The sequence below is a fragment of the Vulpes lagopus genome, chromosome 8 (genome assembly GCF_018345385.1).
Source record: "Vulpes lagopus strain Blue_001 chromosome 8, ASM1834538v1, whole genome shotgun sequence".
Lineage (NCBI taxonomy): Eukaryota > Metazoa > Chordata > Mammalia > Carnivora > Canidae > Vulpes > Vulpes lagopus.
In genome coordinates, this window is record NC_054831.1 from 18445502 (window position 1) to 18464398 (window position 18897).

At 37.6% G+C, this 18897-nt stretch overlaps 1 protein-coding gene across 1 annotated transcript in view; it reads left to right on the top strand.

The window, feature by feature from the left end:
* The window catches only part of ADAM7 (ADAM metallopeptidase domain 7), an 80314-nt gene that overhangs the window by 39474 nt on the left and 21943 nt on the right, over nt 1–18897 (top strand). Inside the window, exons 10-16 of the mRNA XM_041767418.1 lie at nt 757–841; nt 1852–1982; nt 3808–3982; nt 12070–12159; nt 13146–13341; nt 13749–13851; nt 14818–15007. Coding sequence (XP_041623352.1) covers nt 757–841; nt 1852–1982; nt 3808–3982; nt 12070–12159; nt 13146–13341; nt 13749–13851; nt 14818–15007 — 970 coding nt within the window. The remainder of the gene's footprint in view (nt 1–756; nt 842–1851; nt 1983–3807; nt 3983–12069; nt 12160–13145; nt 13342–13748; nt 13852–14817; nt 15008–18897) is intronic.

An 18897-nucleotide genomic window follows, 5' to 3' on the forward strand; every position in this document is an offset into this window, starting at 1 on the left:
AAACACTGAGACTAAAAGTGTATCTTCTTGATCAAAAGAGTTAAAGATTAAAAGGGATCATCTGGCCTGACCACCTTTCTCATATTTGAATCTTCTTACTTATATTTCAAGTGTGGTTTTCCAGTTCATGATGGCTCTTTAAAGTGGTCCAATTTTAAATGTTCTCAGGGAAAGTGTATCAAGTCTGGACTCCCTTAGTATACACATCTATATCTGTCTTTTTAGGTAATCCAAGGATAGTTCACATGACAACTCTTTTAAATGTTTGATTATGGTAACCTAATGCTCTGTGAGTTTCTATGGTTGATTAAAATTCTTTAAAACTTTTCAACTATAGCTAAGTAATTAATCTCAGTATTGAGTCTAGTTACTATGTTGTATTTTTTCCTTCCAAACACTTTTAACTTAATTTTTTGGCCTTTTAAGTGGTTTTATCTAAAGCGGAGTGTAGAGTAAGCCATGTAAAATTGGACTCTCCTATTATTTTTTTAAGTTCTATTTTTTCAGGATTTCAACTTTAGATTGTACTGATTTATACAATACCTCTAATATGACACAAGCTTTAAATGAACTTAATAACAATTAAGATCATCCTGAATTCTAGAACTTCAGGGGAAAAAAAAGACATTTTAATGTGCAAAGTCACAAGCATTATGAGGATTCATTGTAATTCAATCTTTGTGTTAATTAAACTACTGCCTCAGACTGAAGAGTGTATTTGCATCTTTTTTTTTATTTGCATCTTTTTTTTTATAGTGGGAAGTGGCTCTACACACATGCACAAGGAACTTCTTTTTCAGAGGGCATATGTCTGCCCTATTATTCCTCCAGTGTTGTTAAGGTAGGCTGTGTTTTATTTGTTATTAAATTTAATCACAAAGTTTGAATTTAAGTTTTATAAATTTTCTGTGTCCTATTGAAATGGACCAGGTGTACCTTTGTGGCTCATTCAGTTCAGCATCCAACTCTTGATCTCAGCTCAGGTTTTGATCTCAGTATCATGAGTTCAAGCCTTATGTTGGGCTCTGCCTGGGCATGGATCCAATGAAGAAGAAGAAAGAAGAAGAAAGAAGAAGAAAGAAGAAGAAGAAGAAGAAGAAGAAGAAGAAGAAGAAGAAGAAGAAGAAGAAGAAGAAGAAGAAGAAGAAAGAAAGAAAGAAAGAAAGAAAGAAAGAAAGAAAGAAAGAAAGAAAGAAAAAGAAAAGAAAGAAGAAAGAAGAAAGGAGAAAGAAGGAGGAGGAGGAGGAAGAGGAGGAGGAGGAGGAGAAAGAAAGGAAACATGTTCATTCTGTCATATATTCCCACCAAGATATATCACAATGATACTGCTATGTTTCCTTTATTAAAGAGGAAAAGAAATGTCTTATAAAAGGTATAAACAATGAAGGTAAACCAGTGTTGTTCATCATCACATACCACTACTGTGCAATATGAGACTGTACTCTAAAAATATGAACCTCACGTATTTTTTTTATTTTTACCCTCTTTGAATATCTAGTATATAAAAGGCAAATCAATAATGTTTAGTGTATTGTGTAGGACATTAGTTATAATTTTTAGCTGTTGGTAAGAATGAGTTTATAGAAATCCAACAATGACTACTACTATGCCACAAAAAAAGAATTTCAAAATGTGAGAGTTAGAGACCCTCAAAAGATCATTTACCCAATCTCACTATATAATTAAAAGAACTTAGGGCACGACAGGAATGTGATGAAGTCAATGGTCTCTCAAATAAGTTCTAGTTAATCAGAAGCTAGAAACCAGGTCTCAACCAATAGTTCAAAACACTACGTACTAAAGTATATTATCTTATAGAGATTTCTAGCGTACATCTTTTCTTGGCCTCAGGATCTTTTGCCTGACCTAAATGTAGTTGCAAGCAGAATTGCACATCAGCTGGGGCATAACTTTGGGATGAAGCATGATGATTACCCATGTACCTGTAATTTTGAGAGATGTGTGATGGATCGTGGTGGAAGGTAAGGCTCAAACAATGTAGAGAAGAAGTTTAAATATTTTGGGCATGCCTCTTGATTAGAACTCCATATTGTGGGTATATATTGTTATTATGTGAAAATTTTACTAATATATTCCATGAAGTCTATTACAAAACCAGCCATGATAGGCTATTTCCCTTTGGGGGCTAAATCTTATCAGTTCGTAGTATTTGTCCTAGTGACATGATGAAAGAAATTCTAAAACTCTATCTGAGCATATTGCACAAGTATACAGTGATTAACTAGTAAATCATACTAAGGTGCTTAGGAGAAAAATACACTCCATGTGCCTTGTTTTATCATCTTTGCTATAAACTCTAATTTCTGGGCAGCCCCGGTGGCGCAGTGGTTTAGCGCCGCCTGCAGCCCGGGGTGTGATCCTGGTGACCCAGGATCGAGTCCCACATCTGGCTTCCTGCATGGAGCCTGCTTCTCCCTCTGCCTGTGTCTCTGCCTCTCTCTTCGCTCTCTCTGAATAAATAAATAAATAAATCTTTAAAAAAATAAACTAATTTCTTTCTTCCTTCAAATCTTTACTCAAATGTTATTCTCAGCCAAACCTTCTCCAACCACCGGATCCAATTTTTCGATCCTGTCTCCTCAAATACATACTATGTCATTATCCATCCTTTCCTTTTTCGTTTTGTTTTTTCCATTCTTGGTATTAATTACTATCTAATGTGATATGCTTTAGTCTATGCTTTACCTACTTAGCTTACTTATTATTTTATTCCTCCAACAAAATATAAATTTCATGAGGTCAGAGGGTTTTGTTTCCTTTTTTTCACTGTTTTATCACACTATCTAGAAAAGTCCCAGATATATACTAGGTACTCTATAAATAGTTACAGAACAAATTAATGTCCTATATCTCCCCATCGTTCTGTGAATTACCTGCAGCGAGGTCCTAAACTTTACACATTTTTTAACTCCCTCACAGAGAATACACAGTACATTGCATATAAGAAAAGTATTTATGATGATGGTCAGTACTTCTCCATATTGATTAAATGAAATAGTGAAAGCACCCAAGCACAGTGACTGGTGTAGAGTAAGAACTAAGTAACTGATATTTAAATTGATAGCATTATCTACATAATTAGCAGTATTTTTCAGGGCCCCACCATTCCAAAGTAATGTATTTAAGACTCTAAAAGTCCATCTGTGTCCATCATGTGTCAATAATGGCAAGGGAGTCAAAGCAAAAGGAAGACAGAAGGGAGATGAATTTTAGTCCTATTAATCTTTAAACTTTTGAGAAGTATAGTGCATTCCTATGATGTGTAAGAAAATCCTAAATAAATGATTTATTTCAACAAATGTTTATAGAGAACTAGTTTGTGCTAGGCACTATATTAATTTGTGCTTATTTTTAAAAAAATATAGTCCCTGCATTGAGAAGCTTGTAATCTTGTATAAACGATTAACAAATATATAGGTTATGTCAATAACCTATAAATAGGTTATTTGTTTATAACCTATTTATAGGAAACAAATAAAAAGTGATCTAGGAGCAGCAGGCACATTCAGTCTGAACTGTGGGCTTTGGAAGGACTTTCTGGAGGATATATAGTCAGAGTATGTTTACCAGAATATCATGTGTTGGCTGTTTCAATAAGACATTTTCTATAACAAAAGTCCAGTTGCTACTCTCCTATAACAGTAAAGCTAAGTAGGAGAAGTAAATGAACTTTTAGAGTTCTTCATTTATATTTATCCTTTCTAAATTCTTCATAAAAGTTTCATAGTTGTTCCACCACTGTGTATTGATAAAATTAATCTTTATTTTTAACTCATCTAAATCTAGCATTCCTGCAATAAAATTCAGTAAATGCAACAGAATTCAGTACCTGCAACACCTGAAGAATTATAATCCCACATGCATGTTCAATATTCCATTTTCTGATAAGTTAAGTGATTACCCATATTGTGGAAACAAGAAGTTGGATGAAGGAGAAGAGTGTGATTGTGGCCCCATTCAGGTATTTGCAAATAATATCTTTAAATTACAAAGTTTATGCTTAGCTTGAACGTAGGCAAGGAGGTAGCCATTAATCAACCATGATATCCCTTGTAAAGTTTTAAAGAATGTGTTTTTTGTCTCATTTTGAAATGAGTCCCTGGTGTGGCCTCATTACAAGGCATCTTACCAAGTCATGAACTGTGTATAATGATCTTACTAGAGATCCACAGTACCACATTTGCCTGGTTTATATGGTAATTGGTTCTTCTTGTAAGAAAGGCCTGTAGGTGCCATTAAGTCTGATCTCATGCATAATAGGAATCTGTTCTCCACAGTCAGGCAATTGAGCTTTACTTGGGGCCTTATAAGGCTGGTCTATATCCCAGTTGGACAGCTCATGTCATTAGAAAGCTGTCTTAACCGAGAAGAACCCTTCTAACCTTCCACATATTTATTACAGCCTTGGTCTCTGGAACATTTAGAACATGGCTTTAAGACAAATTTTAGAGTAATTCTTAATCTGCTTTTCTCCAACATAGAAGCTATTTCTCTTAAGAGCTATCGTATAGGTATGGATCTTAGACAGCCACTTCTCAAATTATGATATATATATATATATATATATATATATGTATATGTATATGTATATATATATATATATCACTTGGGGACATTTTTATTTTTATTTTTTTAATTAATTTTTATCGGTGTTCAATTTACCAACATACAGAAACACCCAGTGCTCATCCCGTCAAGTGTCCACCTCAGTGCCCGTCACCCGTTCCCCTCCAACACCCGCCCTCCTCCCCTTCCACCACCCCTAGTTCGTTTCCCCGAGTTAGGAGTCTTTATGTTCTGTCTCCCTTCCTGATATTTCCCAACATTTCTTTTCCCTTCCTTTATATTCCCTTTCACTATTATTCATATTCCCCAAATGAATGAGAACATACACTGTTTGTCCTTCTCCGATTGACTTATTTCACTCAGCATAATACCCTCCAGTTCCATCCACATTGAAGCAAATGGTGGGTATTTGTCGTTTCTAATGGCTGAGTAATATTCCATTGTATACATAAACCACATCTTCTTATCCATTCATCTTTCGATGGACACCGAGGCTCCTTCCACAGTTTGGCTATTGTGGCCATTGCTGATAGAAACATCGGGGTGCAGGTGTCCCGACGTTTCATTGCACCTGAATCTTTGGGGTAAATCCCCAACAGTGCAATTGCTGGGTCGTAGGGCAGGTCTATTTTTAACTCTTTGAGGAACCTCCACACAGTTTTCCAGAGTGGCTGCACCAGTTCACATTCCCACCAACAGTGTAAGAGGGTTCCCTTTTCTCCGCATCCTCTCCAACATTTGTGGTTTCCTGCCTTGTTAATTTTCCCCATTCTCACTGGTGTGAGGTGGGATCTCATTGTGGTTTTGATTTGTATTTCCCTGATGGCAAGTGATGCAGAGCATTTTCTCATGTGCATGTTGGCCATGTCCATGTCTTCCTCTGTGAGATTTCTCTTCATGTCTTTTGCCCATTTCATGATTGGATTGTTTGTTACTTTGGTGTTGAGTTTAATAAGTTCTTTATAGATTTTAGAAACTAGCCCTTTATCTGATATGTCATTTGCAAATATCTTCTCCCATTCTGTAGGTTGTCTTTTAGTTTTGTTGACTGTATCCTTTGCTGTGCAAAAGCTTCTTATCTTGATGAAGTCCCAATAGTTCATTTTTGCTTTTGTTTCTTTTGCCTTCGTGGATGTATCTTGCAAGAAGTTACTGTGGCTGAGTTCAAAGAGGGTGTTGCCTGTGTTCTCTTCTATGATTTTGATGGACTCTTGTCTCACATTTAGATCTCTCATCCATTTTGAGTTTATCTTTGTGTATGGTGAAAGAGAGTGGTCCAGTTTCATTCTTCTGCATGTGGATGCCCAATTTTCCCAGCACCATTTATTAAAGAGACTGTCTTTTTCCAATGGATAGTCTTTCCTCCTTTATCGAATATTAGATGACCGTACATTTCAGGATCCACTTCTGGGTTCTCTATTCTGTTCCATTGATCTATGTGTCTGTTTTTGTGCCAGTACCACACTGTCTTGATGACCACAGCTTTGTAGTACAACCTGAAATCTGGCATTGTGATGCCCCCAGCTATGGTTTTCTTTTTTAAAATTCCCCTGGCTATTCGGGGTCTTTTCTGATTCCACACAAATCTTAAAATAATTTGTTCTAACTCTCTGAAGAAAGTCCATGGTATTTTGATAGGAATTGCATTAAACGTATAAATTGCCCTGGGTAACATTGACATTTTTACAATATTAATTCTGCCAATCCATGAGCATGGAATATTTTTCCATCTCTTTGTGTCTTCCTCAATTTCTTTCAGAAGTGTACTATAGTTTTTAGGATATAGATCTTTTACCTCTTTGGTTAGGTTTATTCCTAGGTATCTTATGCTTTTGGGTGCAATTGTAAAAGGGATTGACTCCTTAATTTCTCTTTCTTCAGTCTCATTGTTAGTGTATAGAAATGCCATTGATTTCTGGGCATTGATTTTGTATCCTGCCACACTACCAAATTGCTGTATGAGTTCTAGCAATCTTGGGGTGGAGGCTTTTGGGTTTTCTATGTAGAGTATCATGTCATCGGCAAAGAGGGAGAGTTTGACTTCTTCTTTGCCAATTTGAATGCCTTTAATGTCTTTTTGTTGTCTGATTGTTGAGGCGAGGACTTCCAGAACTATGTTGAACAGCAGTGGTGAGAGTGGACATCCCTGTCTTGTTCCTGATCTTAGGGGAAAGGCTCCCAGTGCTTCCCCATTGAGAATGATATTTGCTGTGGGCTTTTCGTAAATGGCCTTTAAGATGTCGAGGAAAGTTCCCTCTATCCCAACACTCTGAAGGGTTTTGATCAGGAATGGATGCTGTATTTTGTCAAATGCTTTCTCTGCAACTAATGAGAGTATCATATGGTTCTTGGTTTTTCTCTTGCTGATATGATGAATCACATTGATTGTTTTACGAGTGTTGAACCAGCCTTGTGTCCCAGGGATAAATCCTACTTGGTCATGGTGAATAATTTTCTTAATGTGTTGTTGGATCCTATTGGCTAGTATCTTGTTGAGAATTTTTGCATCCATGTTCATCAGGGATATTGGTCTGTAATTCTCCTTTTTGGTGGGGTCTTTGGTTTCGGGAATTAAGGTGATGCTGGCCTCATAGAACGAATTTGGAAGTACTCCATCTCTTTCTATCTTTCCAAACAGCTTTAGTAGAATAGGTATGATTTCTTCTTTAAACGTTTGATAGAATTCCCCTGGGAAGCCATCTGGCCCTGGACTCTTGTGTCTTGGGAGGTTTTTGATGACTGCTTCAATTTCCTCCCTGGTTATTGGCCTGTTCAGGTTTTCTATTTGTTCCTGCTCCAGTTTTGGTAGTTTGTGGCTTTCCAGGATTGCGTCCATTTCTTCTAGATTTCCTAATTTATTGGCGTACAGCTGTTCATAATATGTTTTTAAAATCGTTTGTATTTCCTTGGTGTTGGTAGTGATCTCTCCTTTCTCATTCATGATTTTATTAATTTGAGTCTTCTCTCTCTTCTTTTTAATAAGGTTGGCTAATGGTTTATCTATCTTATTAATTCTTTCAAAGAATCAACTCCTGGTTCTGTTGATCTGTTCCACAGTTCTTTTGGTCTCGATATCATTTAGTTCTGCTCGAATTTTAATTAACTGTCTTCTTCTGCTGGGGGTGGGGTCTATTTGTTGCTTTTTCTCTAGTTCCTTTATGTGTAAGGTGAGCTTTTGAATTTGAGATCTTTCCAGTTTTTGAATGGATGCTTGTATTGCGATGTATTTCCCCCTCAGGACTGCTTTTGCTGCATCCCAAAGATTTTGAACGGTTGTATCTTCATTCTCATTAGTTTCCATGAATCTTTTTAATTCTTCCTTAATTTCCTGGTTGACCTTTTCATCTTTTAGCAGGATGGTCCTTAACCTCCACGTGTTTGTGGTCCTTCCAAACTTCTTCTTGTGATTAAGTTCTAATTTCAAGGCATTATGGTCTGAGAATATACAGGGGACTATCCTGATCTTTTGGTATCGGTTCAGACCCAATTTGTGACCCAGTATGTGGTCTATTCTGGAGAAAGTTCCATGTGCACTTGAGAAGAATGTGTATTCAGTTGAGTTTGGATGTAAAGTTCTGTAGATATCTGTGAAATCCATCTGGTCCAGTGTATCATTTAAAGCTCTCGTTTCTTTGGATATGTTGTGCTTAGAAGACCTATCTAGTATAGAGAGAGCTAGATTGAAGTCACCAAGTATAAGTGTATTATTATCAAAGTATTTCTTCAGTTTGGTTATTAATTGGTTTAAATATTTGGCAGCTCCCACATTCGGGGCATATATATTGAGGATTGTTAAGTCCTCTTGTTGGATAGATCCTTTGAGTATGAGATAGTGTCCCTCTTCATCTCTCACTATAGTCTTTGGGGTAAATTTTAATTTATCTGATATAAGGATGGCAACCCCTGCTTTCTTTTGAGGACCATTTGAATGGTAAATGGTTCTCCAACCTTTTATTTTCAGGTTGTAGGTGTCCTTCTGTCTAAAATGAGTCTCTTGTAGACAGCAAATAGATGGGTCCTGCTTTTTTTTTTTTAATTTTTATTTATTTATGATAGTCACAGAGAGAGAGAGAGGCAGAGACACAGGCGGAGGGAGAAGCAGGCTCCATGCACCGGGAGCCCGATATGGGATTCGATCCCGAGTCTCCAGGATCGCGCCCTGGGCCAAAGGCAGGCGCCAAACGGCTGCGCCACCCAGGGATCCCCGGGTCCTGCTTTTTTATCCAGTCTGAAACCCTGCGCCTTTTGATGGGGTCATTAAGCCGGTTCACGTTCAGAGTTACTATTGATAGATATGAGTTTAGCGTCATCATATCTATTCAGTCCTTGTTTTTGTGGATTGTTCCACTGAACTTCTTCTTAAAGGGGAATTTTAAGAGTCCCCCTTAAAATTTCTTGCAGAGCTGGTTTGGAGGTTACATATTCTTTCAGTTCCTGCCTGTCTTGGAAGCTCTTTATCTCTCCTTCCATTTTGAATGAAAGCCTTGCTGGATATAGTATTCTTGGTTGCCTGTTCTTTTCATTTAGGACCCTGAATATATCCTGCCAGCCCTTTCTGGCCTGCCAGGTCTCTGTGGAGAGGTCTGCTGTTACCCTAATATTCCTCCCCATAAAAGTCAGGGACTTTTTTTCTCTTGCTGCTTTAAGGATCTTCTCCTTATCTTTGGAATTTGCAAGCTTCACTATTAAATGTCGAGGTGTTGAACGGTTTTTGTTGATTTTAGGGGGGGATCTCTCTATTTCCTGGATCTGAATGCCTGTTTCCCTTCCCAGATTAGGAAAGTTTTCAGCTAGGATTTGTTCAAATACATATTCTGGCCCTCTGTCCCTTTCGGCGCCCTCAGGAACCCCAATTAAACGTAGGTTTTTCTTCCTCAGGCTGTCATTTATTTCCCTTAACCTATCCTCATGATCTTTTAATTGCTTGTCTCTTTTTTCCTCAGTTTCCCTCTTTGCCATTAACTTGTCTTCTATGTCACTCACTCGTTCTTCCACCTCGTTAACCCTCGTCGTTAGGACTTCTAGCTTGGATTGCATCTCATTTAATTGATTTTTAATTTCTGCCTGATTGGATCTAAATTCTGCAGTCATGAAGTCTCTTGAGTCCTTTATGGTTTTTTCTAGAGCCACCAGTAGCTGTAAAATAGTGCTTCTGAATTGGCTTTCTGACATTGAATTGTAATCCATATTTTGTAACTCTGTGGGAGAGAGGGCTGTTTCTTTTTTTTTTTTTTTTTTTTTTTTTTTTGAGAGGGCTGTTTCTGATTCTTTTGTTTGAGGTGCGGTTTTCCTTCTAGTCATTTTGCTCAGTGCAGAGTGGCCAAAAACAAGTTGTATTGGGAAAAGGAGAAAAAGACAGAGAAGGAAAGAAAAGAGAAAAAGAAAAAAGAGAAAGAAGAAAAAAAAAGGGAAAAAGAGAAGAAAAAGAAAGAAAGGAGAAAAAAAAGGGGGTGGGGTGGGGTGGGGGAAGCAATCAGAAATCAAGAAGGAAGAAAAAAAAAAGCACAAAACAAAACAAACAAACAAAAAAAAAACACGGGGGAGTATCTTCCGATTCTGTGTACTTTAAGTCCCTTGCCTTCCCCTGGAACTGGTCCGTCTCCTTGGTCTTCTGGGGGAGGGGCCTGCTGTGCTGATTCTCAGGTGTTAGCACTTGGGGGAGCTGCTCTGCCCCTGCCTGGTGCAGGGCTCGGTGGGGGTTGTTCACCCCGTGAGGCCCCGGGAGGAAGCCACAGTGGCGGGGGCAGCTCTGGGACCCTGGAGTCAGCTCCCGCAGTAGCTCCGGGGCTCTCCGTCTGCAGGGCCTGGGGGCTCCGGGGCGGGGCCGCTGATCTGCTCAGTTCCAGGCAGGAGCGTCCTCGCTGTCCTGGGCCCTCCCGGCCTCTGCCTGTCCCGGGGGAGGCCGGATCCTGGGCTGTGTCCCGGCGCCCTGTGCTCCGGGGCCTGCGCTGCTGGACTCGCGGTCCCGCCCCGCAGCCCCCTCCGCGGAGCCGCCGCCCGAGCCCCTCCGAGCTGTTCCCGGAGCCGCGCAGCCCCCTCCGCGCGGAGCTTCTTCCTCTGCCCGAGCCGCCGCCGCCGAGCTGCTCCCGGAGCCCCGCAGCCCCCTCCGCGGAGCCGCCGCCCGAGCCCCTCCGAGCTGCTCCGGGTCCCGCCGAGCGCTGCAGCCCTTAGGGAGCTCGGGGCATCTCCCGGGGCGCAGGTGCCTGTTACTGTCCCAGGGAGCCCGAGGGCGTCCCCGCCTTTCTGGGGATCCTGCTCCAATTCCCGGGGAGCCCCTTTCCGCGGGGAAGGTTGGTGCAGCTCCTGCTCCTCCGGGACGGGGCTCTCCTGTCCTGGGGACACTCGCCCCGGCCTCAGCCCGGCTCCTCGGGGCCCCTCCCCCTTGGGGGCCTTTTGTTTCTTTATTTCTTTTTCCCCGTCTTCCTACCTGATAGAAGCGCGAACTCTTCTCCCTGTAGCGTTCCAGCTGGTCTCTCTTTAAATCTCGGGCTGAATTAGTAGATTTTCAGGATGATTGGATGGTTTTCTAGATAATTTGTTGAGGACAGGTGACCTGGAGACCCTGCTCTGCCGCCATCTTGCCCCTCCCACCTGGGGACATTTTTAAAACATGGGTTCTGATTCTGTAGGCCTGAAGTAAGGCTGAGATCCTTCATTACTAACAATCTGCAAGGTTATGTTGATACTGCTGGTCTGAATATGACATTTATAGTATGTATATTTAGACACTAATTCAAAGTAAGTCTAATAGCCTAGTGAATCAGAGACTATATGATCAGAGTGGGGACAGTGACATGTAAAGAAGTTGCAACAACTAGTTTTCAAATATCTCAGATTAAATGTAAAGAGGCTCTTAAATTTGGAAAATGATGCTTTTGCCTATGCACATTCTTTAGAATGGTTCTACAGTTTTATTCCAACACATGAAGTACCTTACAATACAGGATGCAGACAATTTCTTTTGCTATTTTAATTTTTTAGAGTAGATAGGGCCTAAGCATCCTTCCTGCTAATTATTTAATGATGCATTAAAAACAACAAAGTTCCACTTGAAATACTTAAAATCTTGAGGAAAATGTGAAATTAGATCTTCAGAAGTTCTATTATTAAACTTTTAGAATTGAGAAGTAGCAAGATCCTTTCAAAGAATGGAAATCATCAGGAAAATGGAAGGTCAGAAACTTTGGACTTTGTATACTGCTGATGAAAATTCATTAGCATGGAGTACTAAACAGCCAACTGGGAAGAAAGTAGAGGCACCTGGGTGGCTCAATCAGTTAAGCCTCCAATTCTTGATTTTGACTCAAGTCATGATCTCAGGGTCTTGGGATTAAGCCTCACATTGGGCTCCATGCTCAGTGGGTGGTCTGCTTGAGATTCTCCCCCCCTCTCTCTGAAAGACAAGTAATAATAAATTACACAGAACAACTTATTAAACAGGACCTTAACTACAAAACAATTTATCTTTTTGATTATTTCCAGGAGTGTACCAATCCTTGCTGTGATGCAAACAAATGTGTGTTGAAGCCAGGATTTACTTGTGCAGAAGGAGAATGCTGTGAATCTTGTCAGGTAAGGACCTTTGCTAGGAATGGGTTCTCCATTTTCAATTTAAGTGTACATAGGACCACAGAATTGGCTATCCATTGAATGACCCTACACTATTAATCCCAGATCAGGGTTAGGCTTGCTTGTCCCAAATAAAACCTCTTTTGAGATGTTCTGACTTCAGTCCTAGGCAATGGTCAGGAAAGTGGAGAACCATGTAGGTATCACTTGGTCTTTTAGGAATAGACCTATATGATCAACATTATTCTTGTTCCTTTGTAAATCGTTACCAATTTATTTAACCTCAGCTCAGATGTGGTGGTAGGGAGGGGTGGCATTCCAACAACAGTGAACTAGAAGGGAAAAGGATCATACTGGAATTGGAAAGTGAGAGTGACTAGTACCTGGAAATATATTCCTAGGTAAGGCAATCAGGAATCCAAATGACTCTGTCCAAAGTTTTAATGACATCTCTTTCAACTCACTGTACTGTAAACTCACAAAGGAAAGGAAGCATGTCTTATTCATTTTCAAATCTTTCTAGGACTCATTACGATCAAATGTATATTGAGAGGCTGAATAATGCACTTTCCTCCAGCAATGAGTCAGAGTATTTTTCCAGTTCATATGGAGAGATCTGATTTCTTGGGAGTGGACTTTCCTCATTATAGATAGGTAGGGGCTCCCAGTTGTATGTGTGCTGGGGATGGTATGTACTGGAGCAAAATGAACAAAACACTTGCTCATTTCTCCATTTTATGTCTGTTCCAACTCTGCCCAATGTTGTTCTAATACAGATTTTCAAAAACACCATCGTGTCATTCCTGAAATTACATAAAAGCCAAATGCATTTACAAATGATAATAATTCTCAGTGGAATAGAGATGAAAGTCATGATCCAAACTTAAAACCTTGATTTTTAGATAAATTAAGTGGGTCAAACTTTCCCCTACTTACTGAAACTTAACGTACCTAATGTGTCCAAGATTTATTAGTCTTTTTTTCAACAGATGAAAAAATCAGGGTCCATATGCAGACCAGCAAAAGATGAATGTGATTTTCCTGAAGTGTGTACTGGTCACTCTACTGCATGTCCTCAGGACAAATTCCAAGTAAATGGATTTCCTTGCAAGAATGCAAAAGGCTACTGCTTCATGGGGAAATGTCCCACCCGGGATGATCAGTGCTCTGAATTCTTTGATAATGGTGAGAGAGTATTCACTCCAGTGAACAGCTGATAAACATAATAGCTATTATTATCCTATAAAAATTTAGGGACAAGATTGAAGATAATGGCATTTGTGATATTCTTCCCAGATCTTACCTAGAATTTCTTTGGATATTACCTTTAATATTAGTTGATATTACCTCTAACATTAACTAGCTCAGTATGTGGGTTAAGGTATGTTTGTTACTTTTTTATATCCATACTTCTCCCTAAAATATCCTCCTGATGCAATAGGATAGCTTTAGAGTGATTTATTTTTCCTGTTCTGCCTTACCAATTCATAATACTGAAATTTCAATTACATTAGAAAAATAAGATATTTTATGATTTATAACATTCATGTTTTTTTATTGTTCTACTTTAATTATTCCATTTTGGATCCTAGAGGTGAAAGACAGTTCTGATCTCTGCTATGAGATGAATAAAAAAGGAAATAGATTTGGATACTGCAAAAACAAGGAAAACAGCTTAATTCCCTGTGAAGAGAAGTAAGTGCTTTTTAAGAGTGTTTTTGCAAAATCAAAATTGCTCTTGTTCTGACAGCTGCTAACCTCTTTTTACTGAGGAGATTAGGAAGAGAGGGGGTGAGGGAATGAGCACACATCCCTGTCTGTGTAACTGGTATTTACATACTATGAGCTGAAGGTCATGGAGAACAAGGAGAAAAGATAAGAAAGAGATAAATTTCTTAGGAAAGAAAGGGAGGAAGAGAAGCCAAAAAAACAATAAGAAGATACAGTGGAATGGGGGAAAAGAAACAGAAAGAAGGAAATAAGTGAAGCCATAACAGGAAAGAAAAGTAGAACTTGAAATTGGAAGGAAGGAGAGAAGTGGAAGCTAGATCTGATTTTAAAAAGCATTAGCTGTGTCATTCTTCCAGGTTTGCTATATTCAGAAAGGTTTTTTTCTGTGCCATAAAACAGGGATTGGACTGAAAACAACAAAGAAAACTTTGGTCAAGTTCAACTTTGCTCTTATATATACGAGGTGAAACTCGGCAGTCACTTAACTTCCTCTAGCTTTCAATTTTTGCCTAATCTATAAAATGGGTATTATAGTAATAGCAAATGCATAGGGTTTTTTTTGTGTGAGAATTAACTGATGTGCTCTGTGCAAGAAAGAATAAGAGAGAAATCTTAACGTATTGATGAAAGTTATACAAACTCAAATCACTAATAGGAAATATTCTTCTGTAAACTTGAGCTAATATGGATTTGTGAGAATCACAGAACTCCAAAGAAATACAATTATTTTACATCTTCACCTACTCATCACAGGTCCCAAAGTCAGGACTTTGTCTAACCTTTCATCCTGCCTCTCTTGGTGCTTTTGCAACCCACTGATGAGCCTGGGTCTAGAGAAAAGTGACCAGGCCACACCACTAAACTGCCAGCCTCATCTCTATAAAGTTCTATTTCCTGGTCCCAAGACAGAATATTCTTCCTTTCCTTCAGAGATGTCAAATGTGGAAAGATACACTGCAGTAGAGGGCAGCATTCATCCCTATTTGGGAAAGAAAAGATCAATCACCTTAAGAAGATTTCAAAGCAGAATGTCACTGCAGAGTGCAAAACTTTTATTTTATACCACAATTCTAAAGATTTGGGCCTGGTTGCTCCTGGAACAAAATGTGGAGATGGAATGGTAAGACGAAAGCCCTCTGTTTTATGAAAACTTCTTGGTTCAGCCACTTCAAAAAATTATTTTCTAATTGGTTCCTGAGGGCCTCTATATGGAAAAGCAGAAACAAATGGGTAACTTTTTATTTTAATTGAGCAAAGTAGTAATAACACTATAATAAATATTCATTTTGTCTAATCTCTGTTATAGAAAATGATATGCAAATGTTATTAGTGTGCTAATTAGTATCTTAGAGTAGACATCTAGTGAAATTATAGACATAATTTTTGGAATTAATTTGACTGTGAAGTAGCCATATGTTCTTCATTTATTTTATTCATTCATTCCTATTTACTGGGCACATGCTATGGTGCCAGTGGCCATGCTAGACACAAATGATATAAAGATGAGTGTACTTGAGAATTTCATAGATTGAATTATATATTACAATCTAATACAAGTGCTTTTATAGTGGTGTGACCAATGCACATTTGAGTCCAAAAGAAGAGGTGATTGACTTTACTTGGACAACACAAGTGATATTTCAACTTTGACATTATGAACATTTTTCAATGCAGACAAAATGAGAAAATGCTTTTTAGAAAGAAATACCTACATAATATGCAAAGGTGCAAATGTATAGCATAGTCATGTAACTGACAATTTCAATGTTACTGGAGCTTTGGGTGAAATGTCAGAATATGAAGCTGAGCAGCTAGAGTAAGGCCAGATCAGAAGAGGTTTATCATTCCAAGGTGGAAACTTTAGATGCACCCTAAAAACGACAGCCAACTCACCAAGGCTTATAAACACACGAATATATAGAAAACATAATACTTTTTAAAAATCAGTTATTTCAAAATACTATAGTTACTGTCTGTGATATAGCTTCTCTTCTCCCATACCACCACCCACAAACATTACATAGCATCATTCATATAATGTAATAGAGAAATGAATTGAAAAAATCCAGAATGTAAAGTAAGGAATTATAATTTAATAATTTAATGGAGATTATGTTTCAAATCCATATTTTTAAGTATTACAATTCCCCATTAAAATAATTAAATATCAAAATTGTGAGGAATGTATATTTGTAAAATTTTACGTATGTGTACCAGCCACATACTAGAGAGTTCAATGACTTTCAATGATAGAGTGTATGAGGCATTAGGTTAGAGAAAATACCAAACAATTTTCTATTCACATCGGGTAAGAAAAATCATCCAGAAATACTAAGCAAAAGTATGACTTACCCTTCACAGAACCCATTAAGAGTGGCAGGGATTAAGCAAAGAAATTTATATGGAAGCTATTACTGCATCTTGATCTTATAAGTATGTTGTGACCATATGCCACCACATAGAGGGCCTATTGTTTCAGGAGAAGTCTTAGTATAAAAGTGTACGAATCAGGGCAGCCCTGATATCTCAGCGGTTTAGCACCTCCTTCAGCATAGGGAGTGATCCTGGAGACCCAGGATCTAGGCCCACGACTCCCTGCATGGAGCCTGTTTCTCTCTCTGCCTGTGTCTCCGCCTCTCTATCTCTCTCTTTGTGTCTTTCATGAATAAGTAAATAAAATCTTTAAAAAAAAAAAACCATACAAATCATAATGGTGCCAGTTATTGAACTATTTCATAATGATGGAATTTATGATAGCAAATGTCAGTTTATAGAGATATCACAAAGATACTAATTATAGACTTTTCATCTCGTTTTTACATTGAGATAGTATTTTTATATATGAGTAAATTAAAATGAATAAAACATTCTAGTTTCTCTTAATATTTTTTCTTTCTGGGTCAATTTTAATTTGGCATAAGAAATGAGGGCAAACATATCCCATTGCTCTTGGATGTTTTTTTCCTGATAGAACTTGCAGCATAGATAAGGAAAATAATACAGTGGAAAAGGAAGAAGAGTAGAGGAGAAGGGGAAGGGAAGAGAGAATACTAGTCTTCACTGGCAGAAAAGAATTGCGGCAAACCCGTCTCTATAGTTTTCTCTTTATATATAAAGATTTATATACATATAAATATGGCAAAATCAAAAAAGGAATATTTCAATGTTTCCCTTTAGTTGAACCTGAAGTCTGTGGAAAGATATTTACATAGATTTACACAGTGTTTTCCAGTGTTCATTGATCATGTATATAGGAAAATCCATTCTATAAGGATTAGAAAGAAGACAAATAGCAACAGACATAAAAGAATTCAACAGTGTGAACAATGGAGATTAATCTGAGGACTCATAGATGATCTTCCCCTATGAAACACATATAGATAAGAAAAGAGAGAGATCCTTTAGAAAAAAGTTAAATTTATATTTTAATCAGATTTAAATGGATATTAAATCTATAAAAATGATATTATTTGAAAACAAGCACTGCCTTCAAATTACAAAATAAATCATAACTACTGATTTATATGTAATTTGAGCAGTAAACCATGAAATGGATAACACAAAAAAATAGTAAATTACAAGTTAAAATTCTTAACACACAAGGATGAATAAACATTCATTCTAAAGAAGAAAATGAATAAAAGCAGGAAAAATAGTCCTAAGAAATCTAATACTGTTTTAATAGGAGTCCTAGATAAAGAAAACATAAGTAAAAGTACGATTGAAGATGTAATAACAAAAAAATCGCTGAGCTGAAGAATGTATAAAATAAAAACTCAGTACCAGAAAAAATTCATAGAAGGAGGTAAGCATTCAGAATCATCCTCACAGCATACAGTCAACAATAAAGAAAATGTCACGTAAGCACTAAAGGCAAGCGGCGCTTTTCAACAACAACAACAACAACAACAACAATTATCAGGCCGTTATTACATTTATCTCCAAAAAGAAATGCCAGAAGATATTGCAGCAAAATCTGTGGAGCTTTGGGGAATAGAAGTATTGGAATCCTAAAACCATACTTGTAGCCAAGTTATTATTCATATAGAAAGAAATAGGATGACTTCCTCACACACCTTATGACTATAAAAAACTACAGTAAATTAGATAGCATTTATTTCTGAAAAGAAAGGTAGTCAAGAAAGTGCTCTAGCCAGCTGAGAAATGAATTAAACTAAAAAGTTAAATACGTAGAAAGAATATTAAGGAAATAGCTGCAAGCCAGAAAGTCTATATTAATTTTGAATAAATTCTAGTTATTTATTATTAATATGTTTATTATAAGATTATAAAACATTGAATAGTGAATAATAGTCTATACAGATCTCAAATTTCAATTTTCTCAAACAAATATATAAAGAAAAATAAAGAATAAAAATGTGACAAATGTCTTAGCTTACATAAGGAAGAGTTAATGCTTATTTGGTATTGACAATGGTAGAATGATTAAGATTTAAATGTTTTAATGCAAAATGAATCAATGTTTAGAAAACAAAACATATGGCTTTCAAATAATTGCAGAAAAGGTAATAAAGATAAAAAAGCTAAGAAGTCTAACATTTAAAATAATATACTAAAATGAAAGGAGTAAAATTAAACATATCACTTATCACAATGAATATAAGTAGATTAAAATTTCCCTATTTAAAATGTTAAAGTAAGCTTTGAATTGGTGGACTGAAAGGATTTTTCAGGGGATGACATCAGCAAAATGGTGGAATAAGAGGTGTCCCAGTTGTATCTCTGCACAGCAGTAATAATTTAGTAGCCAGCCATGGAAAAAGCACCTTTGTAGGAGCTTTGAAACCAGGTAGTATTTTGCAAAACACTGATGGAGTCCATTTTGAGGAAGGGGCCCATTGCTGGGTGATAAGCTTGTTGACCATAATCCTGGCTACAGACCCCATAAATACCCATGTCTCCTGCTACTTGGTTATAACCCCATTTGGCTTTGGTACTGTTACCAACAACATCTGCTAGGCACCCACCAGACTTATCTATATCCCTGGA